Source organism: Manis pentadactyla, chromosome 4 (assembly GCF_030020395.1).
Source record: "Manis pentadactyla isolate mManPen7 chromosome 4, mManPen7.hap1, whole genome shotgun sequence".
In the NCBI taxonomy this organism is placed as follows: Eukaryota; Metazoa; Chordata; class Mammalia; order Pholidota; family Manidae; genus Manis; species Manis pentadactyla.
The window spans coordinates 73,600,943-73,625,290 of record NC_080022.1 but is presented as its reverse complement, the minus strand read 5'-3'; the positions used below and the strand labels follow the sequence as shown (position 1 = coordinate 73,625,290).

At 32.3% G+C, this 24,348-nt stretch overlaps 1 protein-coding gene across 6 annotated transcripts in view; it reads left to right on the top strand.

Moving 5' to 3' along the window:
• ODF2L (outer dense fiber of sperm tails 2 like) overlaps positions 1-23,799 on the top strand; it is a 33,423-nt gene extending 9,624 nt beyond the window's left edge. For 5 of the 6 annotated variants that reach the window (XM_036890305.2, XM_036890307.2, XM_057500390.1 and 2 more), the window contains 13 exons: positions 1,652-1,711; positions 1,831-1,902; positions 2,409-2,525; positions 5,945-6,130; positions 8,548-8,657; positions 9,588-9,723; positions 13,603-13,713; positions 14,980-15,084; positions 17,041-17,199; positions 18,501-18,586; positions 18,669-18,831; positions 20,777-20,902; positions 23,231-23,799. In XM_036890305.2, the coding sequence (XP_036746200.1) occupies positions 1,652-1,711; positions 1,831-1,902; positions 2,409-2,525; positions 5,945-6,130; positions 8,548-8,657; positions 9,588-9,723; positions 13,603-13,713; positions 14,980-15,084; positions 17,041-17,199; positions 18,501-18,586; positions 18,669-18,831; positions 20,777-20,902; positions 23,231-23,359 (1,560 nt within the window). In that variant the 3' untranslated portion in view covers positions 23,360-23,799. The remainder of the gene's footprint in view (positions 1-1,651; positions 1,712-1,830; positions 1,903-2,408; positions 2,526-5,944; positions 6,131-8,547; positions 8,658-9,587; positions 9,724-13,602; positions 13,714-14,979; positions 15,085-17,040; positions 17,200-18,500; positions 18,587-18,668; positions 18,832-20,776; positions 20,903-23,230) is intronic. The other variant, XM_036890308.2, reaches the window with a different exon arrangement.
• The last annotated feature ends 549 nt before the right edge of the window (positions 23,800-24,348 follow it).

The following is a 24,348-nucleotide window of genomic DNA, read 5'->3' as shown; positions in this document are numbered from 1 at the left end:
TCCTATTTACTATTAATAAACCTGGCAAAGTTTACTATTACTATGTGCAAAAGAATGACTTGTCAGAAACAAAAGTATTCTTTGATAATAGTCAAATTATATTTTAGAGTATCATAATACTCTGTCTTATAATGTATGTGTGGTTTTTATATCTTGTCAGGCTAATCTTTCTGTATCCAATTTGAGGACATTTTCTAAACAGAAGGAAATGTTAACAAAAAAATTAGACACTTTTAAATATGTAAAACAAGCTTTAGAAAATCTTCTTAGAGAAACAATACCAACAAGTAAGAAACACTAAGCACCAATTTAATAATGACATTGCTTGCTAGAAGGATATATTATTTCTCAAACTAGGGAAATTAAAATATTGGTATATTTAAAAAAATAATTCTCAAATTTTTGTTTGAAATGGCAATCACCAAACCTCCACTACTGTTTCATAAATATTTCTATATGAAAGCAGCATATTTTTATAGAAAATGTAGTCATTTGTTATATTCATTTCAGCCGATTAAAATGAAATACTCTTAAAACTTAAGCTTATGTGTATCTTATATTCATACATTCATGTATCCTTATTTTGGTAACTGTTTTGTTGAGATTTAATTTGTATCCCACACAATTCAGCCATTTAAAGTGTACAGTGCCGTGATTTTTATTATATTCACACAGTTGTGTAGCCCTCACTACAATTTTAAAGCATTTTCATCATTACAAAAGAAACCCCATGCTCCTTAGAAGTTCACCTCCTAATTCCACCTACCCTCATTAGCCTATTGTCTACTTTTGTCTCTATGGATTCGCTGATTTTGGACATTTCGTATAAATGGAATCATGTATAATGTTCCTAACTGTGCCATCTTTTATGCAACATAATATTTTACAGTATGTATCAGTGCTTTGTTTCTCCTTATTGCTGAATAATATTTTGTTTTATGGGTATATCAGTCGTATTGATCTGTATTTCAGTTGGTGGACATTTGGGTTGCTTCTGCTTTTTGGCTGTTACCAATAAAGCTGCTGTGAACATTCATTTACAAGTCATATATACACAAAGGAAACTAAAAGATACATGTATGCCAAGTAGTTCCACCATGTATATTTACAGAGTCCAAGGATTGACTTCATGCAGCCTTGAACCTCTGAAATTGTGTGTAAATTTTGCATTATATATATGTGCATATGTGCTTTTGGGTGAAAGGAATTCATAGCTTTTTCACATTCTAAATCAGGAGTATGACCCTCAAACATTCTTCTTTGTTTTCATTTTAAATGTCTACATAGAATTCTGTTACTAATTTGCTGTAATTCTTTAAAGATTTTCTTATTGTTAGAAGGCAAGTTGTTTATAATTTTTACCTACTTATAAATACCACTGTGAGCTTTGTTTGCATATAAGATTTTTTGTGTTAATTGTAGTTACTGAAATATTTAGTGATTAGTAAATGAACTAATTTCATGCATTTGGACAAAAAATGATTTGGGGCACTTAGGCAAAAATCCTTTTGATGGTTAGCTTTTTAAAAAATCTGAACTGCATAGTAGTTGTCCATATTAATTTCTTGAGTGATGCTTAATCCAATTTCTACTTTTTTATGTAGAAAAGTATAGTTCATGACCACTGATTTATAACATCTTTTTTTCACAGACAGAGGACAGTTCATCCAGCATGTTAGAGAAGCTAACTGATAATGAAAGTGAGAATATTGTAAGTCTTTTTAGATTTTTATGTCTATTCTTCTGACATTTTTTTCTATGCTGTTTGGCTTTATAAAGTTAGCACCATTATCCAAGTTGTGATATTTCTAACTCTTATATTTGCTGAAGAATCTTAAGAAGAAGGTCTTTGAGAAGGAGGCGTATATCCAAGAACTGTCTTGTTTGTTTCAGAATGAAAAGGTAAGCAAATTTTGAGCTTAATTCATCATATTTTCTTAATTTCTAATATCGACTACCTCTTTGTTTCTTTCTATCCTGGCCCCCGTATCCTCAGAAATAGTTTTTTAGATTATTTGGATAGTTTACAAGTTTTTATGCGTCAAATATAGCATCTTCATTTTTTAAAGGGTTTTTTTTTCTTTAGATTTTTATGGTGTTTCAGTCAGGGTACTTTGTACTTGGTGTAAATCACTGTATATTAGGAACTGTGTATAAATTTGTATTTTGATTTTAGTACAAGTTAAGCAATTTTGATGTTTATAGGGATTTTTTAAAAGAGGTAATTGTTAGGACCTGTTAAGTAGTTTTATATAAACTACATTTGTAATGGGGTGGAAGGTTATTTTTTTGTGAAGTGGTATTTCGCTTACTATCAACTTTTTAGATTATGTCTAAATGTGGGTGGAGCTAAAGATTGTGAAGAAATATATTAAATAACAGATTTTTTTTTGTTTTTTCTGTTACAGGCAAATGCTTTGAAAGCAAACCGTTTTTCACAATCAGTAAAAGTAGTGCATGAACGACTACAGCTCCAAATTCAAAAAAAAGAAGCAGAGAATGATAAATTAAAAGAATATATAAAGGTTATAAATATTCATCCATTTTTATAGCTAAAGTGATAAAGCTAACATATGAATATAAAACATTTCCTTAATTTTGGAATATAGTGGTTTTGAAATGATTCAATTTAAGTGTTGCCATTGGAAATACATATGTGAGGCAAATTTGAATCTTAAGTTACCTGGCCCTTCTAAAGATTTGGCTCCAAATCCCAATATAAAATGCTGTGTCTTTAGTACCTATCTAGGAAGGATTTGTATAGCTTGAATTACTCAAAAATCTTTCTTATTATGTAGTTTATGTTTATTGTGGAGATTTTGTAAAAGTAAAAGAGAAAATAAGACATCGAAACTGTTTTTAAGACATTGAAACTTTTTAACATTTATGTATACAATATTCCAGTTTTTTTTCTACTTCTCTACATAAATATATACTCTCACATACATTTAGTAAGCAGTCAATAAATGTTTATCATTTTTGTTTTTGTTTCTAATGGTAATAACTTTAAAATTGGTTAACCTCCTTGTGAAGATTTTTAGCAGTATAATCAAGGGGAATTTTTTTGGTGTAAGTTGTTTGGTTAACTATTCTTTTGGAAGGTTCATGGTCACTTTGAGATAAGAATTTGAGTTTGCTATGTATGATATGACACAAGCGAACTGGATCTAATGTCATTATTTTTGCCAAAAGAAAGAAGCTGTGTTACCACTTTCACAAGGGAAGTGTACAAAGTGAATGTGAGGACGTCTGTGTTAAATTTCTGTTTTCCTTTGCACTCTTGAGTCATGGCAGATGTCTGCAATCTGTGTCACATGTTTCAAGGCTGTACTTGGATTTGTTTTTTTTAATGACAAAAAGCTTTTGCCCATCAAGGGGACATTAAGAGGCTTATGCAGATGTCCTGTGTTTTCCTACATGTACTTTAACACTTTTCCCTTGTAGATTCCTTGTGTATTTGCATCAACCACCTAGGACACTACAGATGAACTAGACTTGGTACTCCATTCCTCTGTCATGGTAAATAGGAGATTATGTGTGATTTAACATTTCAGATGATCACCAACTACAATTTCTCTTATATACACAATTTTAATTATGTCCTCAAACAGCAGTTGGGGAAGTTTTTGAAAGTGTTCTTTAATTTAAAAATGAAATACTAAATTATTTTTCAAAGTGAGCGGAACAGTTACTTGTAATATATCTGTGATAATTTAGAGACCAAGAATATAAATAGGCTAAAAACCTAAGAGTTTTGCCATTGCATTCCCATGCCTAACACTCTTGAGTTTACAAAAATGCTACTGTTTAGAAATGATTAGAAGAAGTGTGTTAGGTTACTGATTTTTCTACATTCCTTTAACATGCATACGTTTGGAATTTAAGGTATTAAGTAATTGGGAGTCAGAATTTAGTTCTTTGCTGTAGGTTTAACAAGTTCTGGGTTTTTTTTTAAGTGTAAACACAATGAAATCAGCTTGACAACATAAACTTCAGTTTTGTAGTATTTTTGAGTCAATTCATTGTATTGTGTCTTTAAAAATTTTGAATTATAGTTCTCTGAGAACTACCTCATAGATACTTTGAACCCATTTTTTCTAGATGTTTATAGCAATTAGAGTAGGAATATTTTCACATTTTAGAAGAGAGAATAATTATCTTTATAATATGCAGTATGTGTATTTACTATTTACTTTGGAGATAGGAAAAGGTCAAATAGTTAACTAAATATGTGTCCATTTATTTGGCAAATCACTGTGGAGTGGTTATTTTGAAACTATAAAAACAATTTGACAGTTTCAATGCACTCTCAACTGTGGGATTTGATTAATCTAGTGAGAAAGTCTTGACTGGAGCCCTGTTCAAAACAATCTTACTTTACCTTTGGTAATGAAAAAGTTTTTTAAGTGTGTGGCAATTATTCACGGTATGATGACGACACCCTGTGGTTTCTTAGTGGAATGACTGGTGTGTGTGTGTGTGTGTGTGTGTGTGTGTGTGTGTGTGTGTGTGTGTGTGTGTGTGTGTGTGTGTGTGTGTGTGTGTGTGTGTGTGTGTGTGTGTGTGTGTGTGTGTGTGTGTGTGTGTTTTCTTAGAGGAATGACTGGTGTGTGTGTGTGTGTGTGTGTGTGTGTGTGGTCTGTTGCTCTTAAGTACACTTAGACTGCTCTTATTTGTTTCTCCACAGCTATTTAACTAAAATGTTTCATGGGATTTTTTTGTTTAAACAGGTTTCTAAAGACAGTTTAATAGTATTTTGTTTCTTAGTCTACCTAGCCACTTTTTCAGTGTTCCAAATCTTTTTTCTTATGTATTTCTTAATCTCAGTTTTACTGGAAGTTAAGCACAGTTTTTGTTGATTATAGGGTTAAGTAGAAAAGCCCCATCTTTTACTGTGACTCCTTTGATTATTCTTTTTAAGTGACTATTAAAGGAATAGGATACTAAAATGTAAATGCTGTAATAATTTTACATTCTTTTCCATTATTATACAACTTCCAAAAAAAGTAAAAGCATTAAAATCTTGTCTTTAAATTCTTACATATTTAGTACTCAAATTTTAAATACAGAGTTTTAAAGTAATTTGAAATGAAACATAAGAGTTAACACACTTAATTATATCCATTATCTACTAAGCTTAATTAATATTTTGTCTTTGGTTATGTTACCAAGAGATATGTAAGAAAACAGTCACGCCAATTAACACCATTAAACTCAATGGTTGTAAATATGCCCTCAAACATCTTTTTACCCTTACTAACTCTTAGGGATCTGGTGGTCATTTCTTTATTGAAACCTATTTGGTCTTAGAATACTAACTTCCTTAAACTTAATACTCATTGGATGAAGCAGTACTTTTATTTATTGTCCTTGATGTAATTCTTTCAAGTGTCAAGGCATGCCCCTTAATTCTAGTAAGCTAAATTTGGGTAAGTATGTCTGTTGATCTCATCTAGCCCATTCATGACCTATTGATTTTAATCATATATCCTTTAGACCTGTATCATTCAAACTAGAGTCCTAATATATTTGGAGAGCTACCTAGTTCCTTTGAGCTTTGTGTACCTGTTGTTTGAATTGTGTCTAGCTCAATTAGTTTTTTTGATTCATGATAACTCGTACTACGTATAGTATTCTAAATGTGAAATTTTTTAAAATTCTAATTAATTACAGAAGTTTTAAGGAAACTAGTGTTTGTACCATACTCAGCAATATTAGTATATTTAATAAGAGTAGCACCAGTTTCATGCAGGCTTATATTTTTAAATTGTCATTCTATAAATGGTTACGAATGAACTTTGGTGAAATCACCTTTTTCATTGTTTTGCTTTTATTAATTTTATGATTAACCCTTTTGATGAAATCTGTGTGGAAGATTACATATTTTTACAATATTTGTATAAACATTGGAATTCTAAAATATTTACTTCTAATATTTTTCTAGAGATTAGAAAGTGAGAGAGCTGAATGGAACTTGCAATTGAGAAAGAATAAGGATGAGGCTGTAGCAATGAAAGAATTAAACAGGCAAAAAACTATAGCTCTAAAAAAGGCATCTAAAATTTACAAACAAAGGCTTGAATATTTTACTGGAGACATGGAAAATCTTACTTCCCAAATTAGAGATCAGGTAAGTATATAATATTCTTTCTGAAAGACCTATTTTGTGTTCTTAGTTCATGTAAATAACATCAAAATGTTTAATATAATTTATTCTCAATGCTAATGATAGAAAAACTTTACTCATAACTTTTTTGCTTTAGTCTTTATTTTGAAAGATTATGTAAAATGTCAACTTTGCATATTATATCAACATTTCTTTGGAACTTTACTTGAAGGATATGATAAGTGTATTCCACTGTATCTAAGGCCAACTAAGGGTAACACTTCATACATAGTCCCCCTTGGAAATTTACAGTGTCATTAACATATTAAAGGCCCTGAGAAGGCCTTCAGTAAAAAAGCAGTGTAGTGAAGAGTATTGAACTCAGAGTTTCCCATCACTTAATTAAACCACAGAGCTCTTTTACCCACAAAGCAACTCTTGGAACTGGTTCTGAGGAGCACCAGTTTGGGAAATGCTGATTTATGTTATTAGACCATATGACTTTATTCAATAATTCACTTCATTTAAGCTCTGTAACCACTTAAAACCAGTCACTGACGTAAACGCACCATGTGAAAGTTATCTCTGGGTGTAGTACAAAGTTGAAAAATGGACTTGTGCTTTGTTGTTTTGATGAATTACTATGTTTATTTAACTACCAATTAATAAAATATTTTATCTTTTTAATGTCTCTCTAGTATCCCACCTGTTAAGTACTTATGTTAAGGTTCATAGAATTATTAGAGGTTTTAGAAATGAAAACAGACTTCCATAAATGCTTGTTAAACAAAACAATATATTATAAGCTCAAGTGTTAACATCTTAAGACTCTAATATTTAACCTACATTCAGAAGGATTTAACCAGATAAAAGAAATGAAGACAAGTTCAAAATATAGAAGGTTGTAGACCTAGTTGAGTGCCTGAAATATTCTTGAGTGGTAAAAGCTAGTTGAATCATTAACCTTCTTGGGATTTTCCTATTTAAATAGTGTTACATCATGCCACGCATCCCCCAACCATAGTATAGGAAGGCTCCTCCACTTGTTCACTTTCTAACTTTGGGTAAGGCACTTCTCTAAGCTTCGGTTTCCTTGTCTGTAAAGAGGGGCTAATAATACTGCCTATCCCATATGATTGTAGGGAGAAATAGATGAGAAAATATATGTTAAAACACAGTGTCTGGCCATATGACATTTTTTCCATTTTGACCTCATTTCTATTCCTCTAATGCATGGAATTTATTTCCTTGTTTTGTTTGCTGTTGCCTCTGGCTGAATGCTCTTCTCAGGTTCATAGTAGCTGGTTCTTTTTTTAATCATTCAGGTTTCTTTTTAATAGACATCAGTTCAGAGGGACCTTTCTTGATCATTCCTTTGAAGTAGTTCCACTTCATATCATAAATTTTTAAATTTTCTTCATAGCATTTTATATGTAAATTTTCTCAATACCTTTATAATTGCCCAACTTACAGTTCGTAGTGCATATTAAAATTCATTGTACATAAAATGTGGAAATAGAATATTAGTCTTCAGTATATCAACAATATTCCTATAAATGTAAACAGAAAATATCTTGCATGTAGTAAATGCTCAAAAAATACATGTTCAGTGACTGGATGATGGTGGAAGGAAAGAAGGAAGCAACCAATAAATGTTTGCTGTTATCAATACTGCTTCTGAGTCATCTGATTAGTAATTATTGACACTGTTGTCATTCCAGTGAGTTTTTTTTGTAGAATGCAGAAAGAGGCACAGTGGCTACAGCTCACTAGGTGAAATTGTAAAGAGTAGATTTATTTGACATTTATTGAGAGCCTTCTGTCTGCCAGGTACAATTCAAGGCCCTAGCAATGAAAAAAACAGACAGAAGTCTCTACCCCTGGGAGCTCACATTCAAAGTGGATAAGCTGCCACTTCAGTCTCTTTTTCTGACTATTAACAGCAGCACCCCTTTGAAGGCCAGTGGGTTGACCTCTACAAAATGACTTGGCATCATAACAAAAATAAGTAAGGCTGCATTATTAAGTGCTGTGGGATTATGGAGTTGAAGGTAGTTTCTACTGTGTACACCATAGAGGGCTTCTTTCTCCTCGGATGCTTATGTGATTGTTAGCATCTGTATATAGAAAGCAAAATGAAAAGTTCAGTAAGTAGAAAGGAAATGATCTTCATTAATTATGAAATTTTGTTTCAAAATAGTTATATCAACATCCTTAAAATGTTAAGTTGGAACTGCTAATATGTGGCATAAAATAATGTAAAGATACTATTAAAGTTTACTTTAAAACTTTCCTATGTCAGAGTTGTGCACTGAAATTTTCAGTAATAAAAGTTCCATATTTTATAGGATGAGTGTTTCCTTGTTTACAATCTGTTTAGGGCCCTGAACAAAACCAAAGTGTCATTAAATCACAAGATGAGTACTTTATGTATTTTTTAGGAAGCCAAGTTGTCTGAAACAATTTCAGCTTCCAATGCCTGGAAAAGTCATTATGAGAAAATTGTAATAGAAAAAACTGAATTGGAAGTTCAGATTGAAACAATGAAAAAGTAAGAAAAATTAGAATCTTTTCACTGTTTAATGAGAAGTATTTTCATTTCTTTCCTTTTTGAGTGGTTTGTATTTTGGTTCTTACAGATTATATGTAGAAAAGGTGTCATCTGTATGATTTGATATTTTTCTACTTATAATTCCATAAACTTTTCTTACTCTAAAAATGATGACCCATTAAAAGTGCATTGGTGTTTGTTCACATTTTGAAAATTTGAACTTACAGGTTAGTATTTGGTGTTTGTGTGTCATCTTTTATTTTCAGTAAATGTTCACACTGACTATGTTTTAAAATAGAAGTGATATTTCTATACTAATAAGAATGTGTAAGACTATATAACAGTTTGTAATAAAAGCATAGATGTTTTCAAAATTATTGTTCCTTAAAGTGCCTTAAATGCATATCAAAGATAATCAGTGAGTAAATGTACATACATTTTATGCTTTGAAATTTATTATTTATAAGCTAACAATAACCCTGAATATTTGCTTTTAAATATTTTATTTTCACATATTCTCTTCCATTTTATCATTGAAAACTCACATATATAATTTGCTTCTGAAGATTAGTTATTGCCTCCCTTAATCCTTTTGTTTAACCATGTCCCTGAAATTGTGTATATGTGTGTGGATATGTGTGAATGAGAGACAGACAGACAGACATACCTGTAGCTGATAGTTTAGATGTTTTATTGAATAGCAAAGAGAATGCTGTGCAGTTTTTCATTGGCATCATCATCAATGTTATTTCTAATCAAGAGTACTCAGATAGTAACCTTATATTACTCTTCCTATTTCCCTCTTCTATGATTCGGTTAACTTTTGAAACAGTGCACCCTACCAAAATAACATCAGGAACACACTAAAAATTTATTATTTGAGTAAAAACTTCTATGACTTCTGTAAACCATATAATTTATTTTTTAAAGGCAAATCATTAATCTTTTGGAAGACCTGAAGAAAGTGGAAGACCATGGAAAAAATGCATGTGAAGAAATTCTTAGAAAAGTTCATTCAACTGAATATGAAAATGAAACTCTGAATCTTGAAAATGCAAAGTTAAAGGTACTATGTGTTTGTGTGTGTCTATGTATTGTGTAATGACAACTTAGTTCATTTAGTGGAAGTAGCTTGAAATAATAGGATGTTTAAAATAGTACTCTTGTATCATTTCGTCCTTTATCTTCATGTTATCTATTATAATAGATTACTCCTAAAACCATATCTATATATCTGTATATATACATGTATGCACACATTTGTATATAAATTTTTAAGTTTATGGTTATATGCACAGATACATGTTAAAATTGGTACCAGTAGTATTAAGATTTATGAAGTTGAATAACTGTCTCTGTCTCTTTGTCTAACTTAAAAAATTTTACTCTCTAGTTTCAACAGTTAAGTGAACATCTAAAATTATATTAACTTTAATGCATAAGATTATTTCTAGGTATCATGGTTACAATAGAATATAACTTCAGGCCTGGTTTGTTTGAAACCAGAAAGTATGTTCTTGGCTGCTTTATAACTGGGAAGAACTTCCCAACTTCATCAAATCCAAGCGGTGATTGGTTTGTATTTGTATCAGAGAAAAGATGGGAAAGAAGATTTTATACTTTCTGAGAAAAAAGATACTTGAGTTCTGAATCAAAGATACATCTAATCAGATGACACTTTACTAAAGATGATGCCATCATTTGCAGTTCCATAATACTATTTTTGGAAGATAGTAAATAGAAGAAAATCTGTTTATATAAAAGAAGGCCAGAGTTGGCTGTTCAAAGGTGCTATGGCATCAGAGGATGTAGCCTCTTTTAGCTGTCAACTCTGCTGTTCCTAGGTTGTGACCCTCATCCTCATGATCAAAAATGGCTGCTGGCGCTCCAGTCGTTTTAGACAACTTTCAAGTAATAGGATGGAGGGAACAAAGACAAATTATCTCCCTTTTCTCCCCCATCTCTTCCCCTTTAAGGGGACTTCCTGAAAGTTCCATACCATTCAACTCTACCCCACCTAGCTGCAAGGGAGACGAGGGAATATGGTTTTCTAGTTATCCTGAGCTCTGGCCAAATATGAATACTCATTATTTCCTGCAATTTGCTCATGTTTTCCTGCATCTATCCATATAGTTTTACTAGTCCAACAGTTTGGAATGCTATTCTTCTCATTATCTGAATCCTGTCTTTCCTTTAAAGTTCAGCTCAAATGCTACTGCCCCCTCAAATCTTTACAATTAGGATGAATCTCTCTTCATAAACTCCCATCTTTGTATGCACAGGGTACCCAGAGAAGGTGTGACTACTTAGCTCTTAATGAATATTTCTTGAATTAATACTTACAATGTTTTATCTGGGAAGAGGAAGCAAATTTATTTATTATGCTTATTTTCTGAATTCCCTTGATACACTGCAGAAAGAAAGGTTTAGAAGTATATTCCATTAATTATAAATGTATTTTTTAATCACATGGTAGTGGAATTAATTTACATAGGTATAAAAGCAATGAGTTAAAAGTTTACAACTTACATTCTATTAATAATTCAGAAACATGTATTTTTAACATTCTCTGGATTTTTTTAAAGGAGAAAATCTAGGCATGGTTGGCATGTTATTTACAATGTAACATTGTCTAGATGTTGTATTTTGTTACTTTTAATTACTTTAGAATAATTTTAGATTTCAAAGTTTCAAATGAAAAAGAAGCTTGCTGATCCTGCTTCTGAGGCCTAATGACTTCCTCTATAAAAAAACCAGAAGTTTATCTGGAGGTTTATAAAGTCCTATTTGTTCATTATAGCAAGTTGGAAATACAGAGAAGCACAAAAGGAAAAAATTTTTAAATCACCTGTAATCTCATGACTGAAAGATAACTAAAGTTATAGTTTAGGTGTATATATGGTTTTTGGAATTTTGGACTACTTCCAGTTATTTGCTATTATAAATAAAAATGTGGATAGTTTCTTGGAGTCTTTTTGTATATCTGTTTTCTTAGGATAAATTTCTAGAAGTGGAATTATACAATCAAAAGAGAGGCTATTTTTAATGTTGGTGTTATATATTTCCAAATTACCCAGCATAACTTGGTCCCTATACCTTTCCAGTATTATTCAGTTTTAAAATAAATCTCTCCACATTTGATGGGGAGCTCATATAATGTTGGGGCATTAAATAACATAAATATACTGGGGGCAGTCAAGTTTCTATTTCTCACCTAGACCTTGCCTCTGAATTCTGTTGCCTACTTGAAATATCCACTTGGATACTTAATAGATGTCTCAGAGTTATCATGTCAAAAACAGAAGTCCCGTATGCCCCTAAATAATTTGTTCTACAGTTTCCTCATCGCAGTTAATGGAAATCATTCTTTATATTACTTGGTGTCATCTTTGACTTCTTTCTCTCACACCTGCTTCCAGTCTGTCAGTAAATCTACTTCAAATATATCTAGAATTTGACTTCTCACTAGCACCACTGTCATTAATTCCTGGGTCAAGCCATCATTGACTCTTGTTGTTACAGTGACTTCCTCTTTTCCTTGATTTTGCCCTTATTCCTGCAGTTAACATTCAGTGTCGCAGTAGAGTGGTTCCTATAAAAATGTCAGTCAGACCATGTCACTGCTCTGCGCAAAACCCTCCAATGATACCTTGGTTGCTAGAGTAAACATCCGACTTTCAGATACTTCTCTGACCTCCTCTCTATCCACTCCCCTGTTTTCTCCCTTGCTCCACATGGGCCTTCTTTTGTTATAATTTGTTTTTCTTTTTGGTTCCTCTTGGGTGTGTCTCACATTTCTGCACATCTTGCAAGCAGAGACACTGACTGCCTATGAGCTACACTATTTTTTTAAAGGGTAAGCATGCTTACTACCTGTTATAAGAGAATTGGGTTCCCTAAAATGCAGGGTTGCTCCTCTTTGTTGCATCCCACTGCATGTACAGTTGTCATCCGGGCCTCTTTATGTTGCCCTATGGGAATTGGGGCTGAGGAAACTAACACAAATGCTGATATCTACTGCTATTGCTGTAAGTAATAATGTCCTGCATCTCTGACCAGCAGGCTCGTGCCTTCTGTGAGCATCCACAAACTGTGCTTGGCTAACTTGTAAACTTGGAGGGTAAAATCTTAGACCCTTGCAGTTCTTGATGTCTTCTTTTGATTTTATACTTATAGGGTTTTATCCATCCTAAAATCAAATAAAATTTTACCTGAATCTTCTGTGAAAAACTTTAAAGCTTTAATTTTTATATTAAATAAATACAAAAAATAGTGTTGGATAAGGTCAAATAGTTCACCTGTTTTTTTTTCCTAATAGTTAAACAGTTACTACCATTATTTAGTGATCCATATTTTCCCCATTGGTTAAAAATGTACAATCTTTGTCATATACTAAATGTAATTTTAGTGTTTTTTCTTTTTTTATTCCATTGACCTGCAAATTCTTATGTATCTTAATAATTTTAGTTCTTTCTACATTTTAATATCTAATAAGTACTGAGATTCTCCACTTAGTACTTTCAAAATTTTATGTCTTTTTATTTTTCCATAAGACTTTTGAATTAATTTTGTCATATTCCCCCTCCCAACTGTTATACTTCCAGTTGAAATTGCATTAAAGTTTTATTGATTTGGAAAAAACTGATATATCAGTAATACTGAGTCTTCCCGTCCAGGAACATGGTCTTTCTAGCTTCCAATTCTTCTTTTGTCAGTACATTTTAAAAGTTTTAAAAATATATATTTTGTGTAAGCCTTACTAAAGTTCTCATAAGCATTACTCATTTTTAAATTCCTTAACTTTAGATGGTAATTGTATGCTGCAGTCAAAAATAGTTATTTTATTAATTTTGTTGATAAACGGGTTATGTTTTTATAATCCTATTGCACTGGAGTACAAATGAATTCTAATGATTTATAAAACCATTTATATGTTCCTTGCTAGACTACACTTGCTGCTTTGAAGGATGAGGTTATTTCTGTTGAAAATGAACTCCTAGAATTGCAAGAAGTACAAAAACAACAGAAAACCCTTACTGAAGTATATAAAACTCAGGTGACCATTGTATTTATTTTAATTTTTGTTAAAACTGGTAGGCAATTTAAAACACTGCATTTGTTTGCAATCTAAACAAGCAAACTGAAGAAAGGTGGAGCTATTATTTTGTGATAGAATATGTTGTCTTCCAAATATTTCTTATGGTCCCAAATACTTTTATAAATAGATAATTGTACTGATTCTTGATTCAAACATTGACTGTATATGTATTGGATATTTCTAAAAGTAGATCTAAAATTAATTACATAGGTGTAACATAAACAATATGTTTATCTTGTTAATCTTGGTTATATTTGTCATTTTTGTATATTCAATGGTATTGATTTAAGATGATAACCCCCTTGTAGGATCTTTAAGTCCAGTAGCCCTCTTTCCAAATAAAGAAAATGTTATTCAGATTTACTCAAAGGAAAGACAAAAAAAGAACACATGACCATACATGTGGAATAGAGGGTGTATTCAACAGTAATTTATAGAAAAGCTTATGTTTCACAAATGTAGTATTCAAGAAAAACTTCACGAGGAAGGTGAGACTTAAGCAGGTCCTGAAATGATGGGCAACACACTGGTCAATAAAGAACTTGATTTTATTGGAAGAGAGCATTTTAATTAGAGAATAATGAACTAAAGGAAAAAGCTTGAGGGGGGCAATAGAACAGGTAAGTAAGAAGAGGCTACATCTAGGTGGTTTAGATGGGAAAATGGAATTGAGACATCCAGATAGAATATTGCAGTCATCCATGCCGGAGGTCGGAATGTGGGCTGTGGTGGACTATGGGACATGTTATTGAGATTGTCATCTGGATTTTCCAGCTAGTTGTTCTGTTTCATCCCTCAGTAAGAATACTGTGGATAAGTTACTCTGTTCTAGGTTCTGGGCCTTGTATAAACTACTCAGATATTTTTGAGTAGATTTTGATTTGGAGGGTAAAATAATTGGTATGGGAACTACTTTGGACCAGAGGAGATTTTTCAAAGTAATAACACTGACCTGCATATGGAAATCTCTCTAATAATCAGAGCTCAGGTGAAGAGTCTGGAAGTATTGATGGGAAAGGACAGGTGAATCATAAAAGGATTGTGGATTGGCATAGAGCACTGAGTGACTCCCATATTTAAAGAAGCAATAGCATTAAATAAACATACTGAGGGTATTAGGAAAATAATGATTTAAGTTGAAAATTAAGATTTTCAGCTTTTTATTTCACTTTATGGTCCTAATAATAAAGTAATACATCTTACTTTAACACATTTTACTTTCAGATAGAAGAGTTGCAAGAAGCAGCTGAAATGGTGAAAAGTAGATGTGAAAATTTGCTACATGAAAATAACCTAATAACAAAAAACAAAAATAAAAAACTAGAGAAGGTAAATGTGACATTATAAGTAATAAAATAACATTTATGTATTTTATACTATGTAAATATTGTACAAATTCTCTCATTTTTGTTATTTTCTCTAGTTTAGACCTAAGAGTATCTGTTCTCAATCTCTGTAGGAGTTTGTTTTCTGAGAAAATAATGTATCTCCCAGGCTTGAGATGTTTGGTTGTGTGAATGTTTTTTCACTTTTTCCTTAATATTCAGAAAATAGCATAAAGTTTAATTTTTCTGATACAAAAGCAGATTTGAATAGCTTGAAAAAAATAGTTGATACTGAGCTTCATTAACTAAGTATGCAAATTTGAATCTCGTTTTTAATCTCATATTTTTTTCTGGTAGTAAATCTTTTGGTTCTGAAAAAGTGAAGTAAATATTCTCTCTGCTAAATGCTTTTTGGGAAGAAAGATAATATCATTTAAAAAAAGCATCATTTCCCCTTTGTTCACCCTGTTGCAACAGAATGAGGGGAAGGCTGGTATTGGCAAGTTCCAGTGTTTTTGCGAATGTTTTTAAGTTTTTCAATGAAACTGCATCCTTCTTTCGGTCTTTTCATGTTGTTTTGGTAAGAAAGCAGTGAAAGTCATCGGATGTTGACTCCCTGCTGGAGAGGTCATGGGATATTACTGGTTAGTTCCAACTGAGTGGAATAAGGTGACTGTCTCTGGATTGGCCCCTTATTTTAGGATTGAGAAGGCAGAGTGAGGCACCAGTGTGAAAGAAGGTCAGCCAGAGCAGGCTTCTGCTGGCTAAAGAGAAATAAAGATAGCCCACCAAATGTGCAACTTAACTGCTTTCTTAGAATTACTTTTTACCTATTTTAAGCAGACCAGAGAAGAAATCATTTCGTGTGTCTTGGTCTCTTTTTGTCATGAGACACACCAATGCAAATGTCTTTTCTTTTGTTAGCACTGTAGAAAAACAAACACCAAGGCCTATTAAAAAATCTGTTCAAAAGGCAGATGGGGCAGGAGCCTGTGATTTTCAGAAATATTGTGAGGTCACAATGTTTTCTAAGTAGTATTAAACCAGAAAAGTCATTTTTAAAAATGAAATTCCTTTTCTTTTCCCACTGTTCTAAGTCTCTTGGTTTTCTCATGGGCTCTCAGATGTTTGGAGACCCAGAGGTGTATGCTTTATTTCCATTTTCTCTTTTGTGGTTCAGAATGCCAGATTTTGCACAGTAGCTCTAGACGTTCCCTACCTCAGGAAGAGTCTAGCGCCTTGTTTTTCTTCCTTAGGAGCGTCCTAAATGCCATGTCTTGCCATTTTTTCCTAATTAACAGTACAAGCATTTCTTAGGGTTGCTTTTTGTCACATCTCCACAAGTGCCACAGTGAGGAACTGCAGTAGCCAAAGTTATGAATATAGTTAAAATTACAGAATATAGATAAAGTTATTGTTCATAGTAACATTAATGAACAATTACAGCCTACTGAGGACTGATGGTATTAGCTATCTTGAAATAATATACAGCACTCCCCACGTACTTGAACCAAATAAGTGCACCAAGGCTGCTTTAATTGAAATATCTGGGATACAAGATTGAATGACAGAAAGTGGCGATTACTTTGGACTGATGGCTGGACAGTAGAGAACTACCATGCTAGCATTCTTAGTAATAATTCTGCTAGAATATAAATGACAAGATTCAAAAAGTTTGCTTTCCTAAGTAGGTTAAACCTTCTCCCCTCAAGCTAATATTACTATATTCATTTACTCAACAAACATTTTGAAAACCAATTAAAGTCAAGCCCAATTTTGAGTCTTATTCTTACTTAGCAGAGTCTAAATGTTTATTCACATTTATTTGGTTGGTCTTTTTGTTTAAAACCATCATACCTCGAGTATTTATTATATTAAAAGCATATCTAATATTTAAATAGTAAAAACATTAATGCTGAATGTGTGATCTTGCACTTATTTCCCTAATGCTACATCTCAGATGAGAGGCCAGATGGAGTCTCATCTGAAGGAGTTAGAATGCGCCCGCGATTCCTTGACGGCGGTGGAACGGAGGCTTCACAAGTGTCAGGAGAGTCTGCAGCACTACAAGGGGAAATGTGCAGACCAGACACACACCATTAGGGAGCTTCAGGGCCAGGTGTCTAGCTGTTTTTCTGCTTTTTGCTAGATGTGTTAAAGAAACGCTTTAGACCCATTTCACCAGTTGAGGGCACTCATGTCAGGGGTTGATTTTTTTATTCCCATCTCAGTTTCCTGCAGATACTGTAATATTACTTTTCATGGTATTCTTTCAGCATTTTATGGTGAAAAATTGGTAACTAAAAATGGCTGATTTAGTTTATTTGTACAAATCTTTATTTAGACATTTGAGGACATGGTAATAGCATGAGAGAAAGAGCAATGCTATGTTTACATATATTTTTTTGATGTCAGAATAAGGTAAATTATTGTAATTTACCTTGCAAAACTTAGAATTTAGTTTAACTAGAATTGTGCATCAAGTTTATTTGTATTATTCTCTATTATTTTTTTCAACATAAACTTTTTGCTACATCAGAACAGGATCATAGGTGCCCTGTTAGTCACCACATAGCCATCTACATCTACTAATTCATTTCCTAGCACATAGTAAAAACTTATTAAACACTTAAAAATTAATTTTTCTTAAAAAGAAGTATGTCTAAGGATGGTAGCAAGTCTTTTTCTGTATTTGCAAAAGAATTTTAGGAATGATTTCCTGTCTTCCAAAAGTAATCTGGATTTCAATTTTGAAACACATCTAGTTTTTTAAAAACATGCAAACAAAACTGCTGAATTCGAATTCCTGAGCAGAGGTTATTTCTAAGAAAATAACCAAATTGCATAGATAACCTAAATTATTAATTGAAATTATGAGAAAAAATTTTATTTCAGAGCTTCTTAAACCAAATAGAGCTTCTGAAGCAATGGGGAGAATATTCTGTTTTGGCATGGACAGGTGTGTCTTTGGTTGATTTGCTTGTTTATTCTATTTTGCTTTTCACAAATATGGTTTTTACTTATAGTTACAACTTCACAGATAGTTATCAGTCACTTTAGGTGAAACAAAACTATAAGAATAACTAAGTATCCAACAATAGATGATTAATCTGTTTAATATCTTAACATTTACTTAATAAAATAAATATCCTTTTTCAATAAAACACTGTTCAGGATTTTTTAATTGCCATCTTTCAGAAAAAATTTTAGTAGATGATTTTCCACGAGGCAACATAGCTTTTTAAAACTTAGGAATTTAAGAACTTGTGTTCTAATAATGGAACGTGTCCTTCTATGTAAGAGTAGTAATAATATTTATACCATCTGGTATACCTGTGATTGTTCTAACAAAGTATATAGATTTCTTTGAAAGTTAATTATAAAGAAAATAATTTAAAAACTTTTTGTTTTCTCTTTTAGGTTGATGGAAATCACAATCTTCTGATGAAGCTTTCTTTGGAAGAGGAAAATTATCTTATTCAGTTGAAGTGTGAAAACCTTAAACAGTATGTAGTAAATTGACTTTAAATTGGTGTTGCATTTTTCTCCACACACTATAATTTTAAAATATATGTTTTCTGTAAAAAGAAAATTAGAACAGATGGATGCAGAAAACAAAGAGCTTGAAAAGAAGCTGGCAAACCAAGAAGAATGTCTTAAGCATAGCAATCTTAAATTTAAAGAGAAATCTGCAGAATATACAGCATTGGCCAGACAGCTGGAAGCTGCTTTGGAAGAAGGAAGACAAAAGGTACAGATGGCCTTTATTTAGAAACTTTTTAATTAGTTTACCAAAGAGTCGTCTTTTTAAACAGACAATATCTCATCTTTCCAAACCTACAGTTACTGTTTTCATTCTGATGTCAGGATGAAGGGAGCAATTACCTTTAGTTTTTTACCTTATTTTCCCTTTTGGAGCTAAACAGATATATTGCTAGTCCAGAGTTAGTTACTTCTCTAAATAAATGATGATGTGGCAGGGTAAAGAGTAGAGATGGAAAACAGTTTGCAGGACTTATCCCCCTACCCCCACTTAAAAAAAAATAAAACCAAAGCAAACGTGCAAATTATTAAACATTTTGGTTTGATCAGGATCTGTTGAGCTGTAAAGCTCAACCCTCTTTTGGCAAATACTGTTGCATTAAAAAAAAACATGCAAGAATTAAATTCCAGTTAAATCCACTTGGTTAGCATTTAATGTCTCACTGTGCAGCAGGCACTCTGCTGGTGCTTGAGCTGCAAAGATGAATAAGACCTTGTTGGTGTGCATCCTCTCTGGGAGCTTCCCTAGTGTACTCTGAAACTGGCCCCCATGTGCAAAAGGCAGGGAAAGAAGCAAGAAAGAGTCAGACCACTCCAGGTTGGTAAGTGGTAGGTTTAATAAGTAAGGATATTTATGAGGCTTGTCTTGGTAGCTGTAAGATGGGTAAATTTCTGCACCCTCCTGCCAAATCTTAAAAGTTTATATAGAGGCCTTAATGGGGTTCAGCCACATACCCAGTCCAGATGGTCTCAACACCATATTTTTATCTCACAGCTGTATCCTCACAGCAGCTTCTGGGAGTGAGGAAGCTAAGTAGAATGCACATTGCAAGGACAAGGGAGGGGTGGGGAGCCTCCAGTTGCCTTTGTCCAGCTCATGGGTCACCTGGCAGTCATGTCTTTTTGATGACCTCCTCCAACAGACTTGGCCTCTGTTCTCAGGACACTCACAGTTCAGTAGGAGATCATCACTTATTTTCCTCTCAATTTGATTTGTGTGAACAAACAAATGCCATCCAGCTGTAAGGGCTACAATAGAGGGAGGGTACAAAATACATTGAAGAGCATGGTTAGTTCCACCTGAGTGTGAGGGGAAATGATTCAGGAAGATCTCAAAGAAGAGGTGCATTTATCAAATGATTTGAAAATGTATTGAAAGGATATGAGGTGGCCTGTGGAGTCCAGCAAGAACTAGATTTGAATTCTAGCACTAACACTTTATATCCTGACTTCTCTAAACTTGAGTTTCTTAATTGGTAAAATGGGGATGATAAATTTCCTCACAGAATTGAATGATGCTAAAAACAAATTGTTCACTAATGACTCTCAGATATAAATCTACAGTCTAGACTTTTATTTTTTTAATTTTTTTTTAACTTTGGGAAGCCAATTTAGTTCAGTTTTAAAAACACATCATTGAACAAAAGCAAAATAGTATAATAAAATCTACTACCAGTGGTAGAAATGTAATCCAAATTTCTCAGCCCCACCAAACTTTGGGAGGAAAAAAAGTGATTTTATCCTGGGTACAGCCTAAGTGAACTTTGGAAATGCCAGGTGCTCCCAGATGTCTTTTCAAAAGTGTCCAAAACTGTCCATCAGTGCAGCAAGTTGCCAGAGATCCACTATGTCCCTTCTCTGTGATACACTGTTCTTCCTGTGATCCCCCACACCATGTGTACTAAACATAATACCCCTCAGATACCTCTTCATCTTAAGTGAATTTTACAGATACTCACATATTTATATGTGTAATAAAGTATACATATTTATGCTGTGTATGCTTCAAGGTAGAACATGTTTAAACATTTTCTAATTAACATCTAATTAATATCTCCTTGAAAAAAGAGGTATAGTATAACTATGTCAAGGCTTTAAATCATACTTTAAAGAATGCATATTTGATTATTTTGCTCTTTTAATGAAAATTACAGGTTTCTGAAGAAATAGAGAAAATGTCATCTAGAGAAAGGGCTTTACAGATTAAAATATTAGATCTGGAAACTGAGCTTAGAAAGAAAAATGAAGAACAAAATCAACTTGTTTGCAAAATGAACAATGTAAGTATTAGTATGGCTTAATAAGTTTTCATAAAAATTAATTAGCAATTAACATTTTTACCATGTTAAACAGTTACACAGTTAAACAGTTAAAGTACTAAGTGAGGGAAATCAGGCCTATTGCTTTACTGATAATATTAAAATAACAATGTAAATCATAAAAAATAAAAATGTCAGGATTATGCCAAAGAATTATTATTCTGTGTCCTTGGTAGTTTCTGTACCATTTCCCCCAAAGTCTCATCGGGCTCTTCCCCTGCATATTGCTCTTGCATGACAGCTGCTTAAAGAAAGTTTAAGATATAATCTGCTTATTTTCTTTCTGGTATAAATTTTTTATTCTTGCAAGATATATATTCTGAACTGTTATTATGAATTAGATTTTGATATCTGTCTTGAATAATGAATACTAAATTTTAGAAAGTTACAAGTTGGCAGTAAGTAAATATTCAGCATTGTTACATCTGCATATAAGATGGATGCTTTGGTCTGCTTGGCCATGAAATGAGAATACCAAATTGGCTTTGTTTAATTAGTCTTTTAATTTTTTTTCCTAAATATCTATGAAATGTTGGCACTAGTCATGATTAAATTACTTGAAAACTATCTACTATCTACTTAGCAGTGACATAGAAAATAATGATAGTTAATTTTTTCCAGGAGTTGGAGACTCCATGAAAACTATTTTTTCATTCTGAAGTGTCTAAACAGTTGAAAACCTGAAAATTTCCAAAGTGAACTGATTTTAGGCATTGATTTAGTTCAATTTTATCACTAACAAAAGTTCCAGGTTGATTTAGTTAGAATAAAACACACTAACAAAAGTTCCAGAGCGATTTATTTAAAAAGCACAGACTTTCCCATTATTCTAAACTTTTTTTAACTCACCGTAAGAGTTTCTGGTATTGTAACATATTTGTGATATTCTTTGTGTAATTGAAGCTGCTGAAATAATTAAATGGGTATACCAAGATGAGTTTTGCTATTATATTCCCATACTTGGCTAGAGCTGCCAAAATAAATAGGGTTAAGATTTGATGTGTTATTAAACCTTATAATTTTTACAGTAGTAACAATCTAGAGTTCTAAGTATAGATTTAGACATTGCTGAAAAATGAATTTGTGTTCTGTCTCTTTCAGGGGACAGTTAAGTGGGTGGCTCAGTATTTATTTTGAATTCATGCCTTAGCTCTATTTGAATTGTAAGCGTCCTGAGGGCCTGTCTCCCACTTGACTGTATCCCCATGTCTTCCAGAGTGCCCTGCCCACAGTAGCAGGCCTCTTTAGATTTTCTGCCTAGGTGCTCCAGTGGTGGGGTGGAATGGATGAACAGATCCAAGGGGACCTCAGCAGCTAACCGAGGCCAACCTTCCTAAAGCCTGGAATGTCTTTGGAGTTTCTCTATTATACTAAAATCTAAGCACATTTTGCATCCCACCCTACAAGTGTGTTTGTATTAATGTTTTTCCCTCCAAATTGTTGAGTAAAATTGAGTACAAAATTGTTGAGCAAGAAATTCCATAAAGAGTCCCTATATCCATTCTGTGACTGTGTACTCTAGCCTGCCACATTGCTCCATACCATTCCACTTCCCCTGAGGGGCATCACTCAGTCTCAGAAGGTATCAGATACCACTGAACACCTGATGGGAAGGAAATAAGATATTTTTTCTTAACATTACTACATTTTAACTGGAAGCTAGATGATATTTACAGCCTATTTAAAGTATTTTCAGTGAACAGATCTACTTGGGAATTTATATGTGGCTGAGTATTTTTAAAAAATATTGGATTTAAAATTTTTTTCCTCAGAGAACACCTACTTAAGAGTGCTCTATTAATAGTATGAGTTTATTTTTTTTACAGGATTCTAAATGTAAAATGTTCGTATTTTCAAGACTAGAATTTTGTCAATTTTCAAGACAGGAAAAGTCATTCCTATGGCATAAAATACAAATTTTTAGGCAGAAAAAATGGTAAACTAGTATTAAAATATGGAATGTTAAATATAATGGAAGTTAATTATAACAGTTTTAAGTAAAACTAATTTATTAAGCTAATCATGCTAAATATAATGTGGTGCTAAGTGAATGTGTATTATAAGAAACCATATCATAGTAGAGATCAACCATTATATGCCTTAGCTATTGTGGATTTTAAAGAAAAGTGAGCTCTAAGGTAAGTTAATGAACACATCAGATATTAGGATTCTTTCTTTTAAAAAATTAAAAATCATATATTCACTTATTATATATATACATTTTTCTATTATTTTACTCTTTGATATGAATGTCCTTATTGATTGTCTTTCTTTCTTTTTTTTATTTAGAAAGCACAACATCAGGAAGTATGTTTGAAAGAAATACAACATAGTCTTGAAAAGTCAGAGAATCAGAATGAGAGTATTAAGAATTATTTACAGTTTCTTAAAACTTCTTATGTAACAATGTTTGGATAAATTGTCTTTATTTGCTATAGGCAATAGGCTTTTACTATGAGTATAAAAAATTATTAGGTAAAAAATAACTATTATTTGTTATATTAAATGATTTATGGGTGGTAGTATTAGAGTTTTTATGTAAATACATTCGAAACAATTTTTTATACAATTGAACTTTCAAAGAAGATAGATGTTAGTATTCCATATTGCTGGATAATTTTCACTTAGCTCTGATTTAATTCCTATTTAAGTTGTATCAGTTTTTAGAATATTTTTCACACACCCACACAAAAGAAACCAGATCCATTCTTTATGACTGTCTGTAAGCCACCATTCAAGATAATTTATAATAAATTTAGGCCAGTTATGAGCCAAATACATGATTTTTAAATAATGTTTATAATTGCTTTACATTTATACATACATACATATAATATTTAATAAAGGAAAATATTCTGCATATTAATTTTTAATAATGGTATAATTACATACCTTCTAAAGATACCAAATGTCTCAATGTACTTAATATTGTTGCAAGTATATGCTCAGATGCCATTATAATTTCTGTGAGGTTTTAAATACAGAATTTTAAGTCATAGCTGTTAAATGCCAAGTGATAGTAATAGGTAAAAAAAAAAAAGAACATGTTGGCGTGCATTGTTTCTTTATAAGGGCATATTCCCAATGACCCAACTGCTTAAAAGTATTTTTCTTAAAATAGCAAAATATAGTTATTTCAGAAACTGGCCCCAATTTTTGCTCAACAATTTCTAAGAATATTAGCATTGTCTTTGTAAAAAAATGATAATGCATGTGGTACTAAAACATATGCTTGATGCTTGTGGTCCTGTCTTGTCTCCTATGGGAAAGGGAGCCTCAAGAAATATTCACACAAAAGGAAACTAAGGGTCTTGAGGGTTGCTCACTAGACCATGAGCTCCTTAAGGACAAACCTGTATTGTATTCATATTTCTATTTTAGCCAAACACAATATCTGGTATATAATA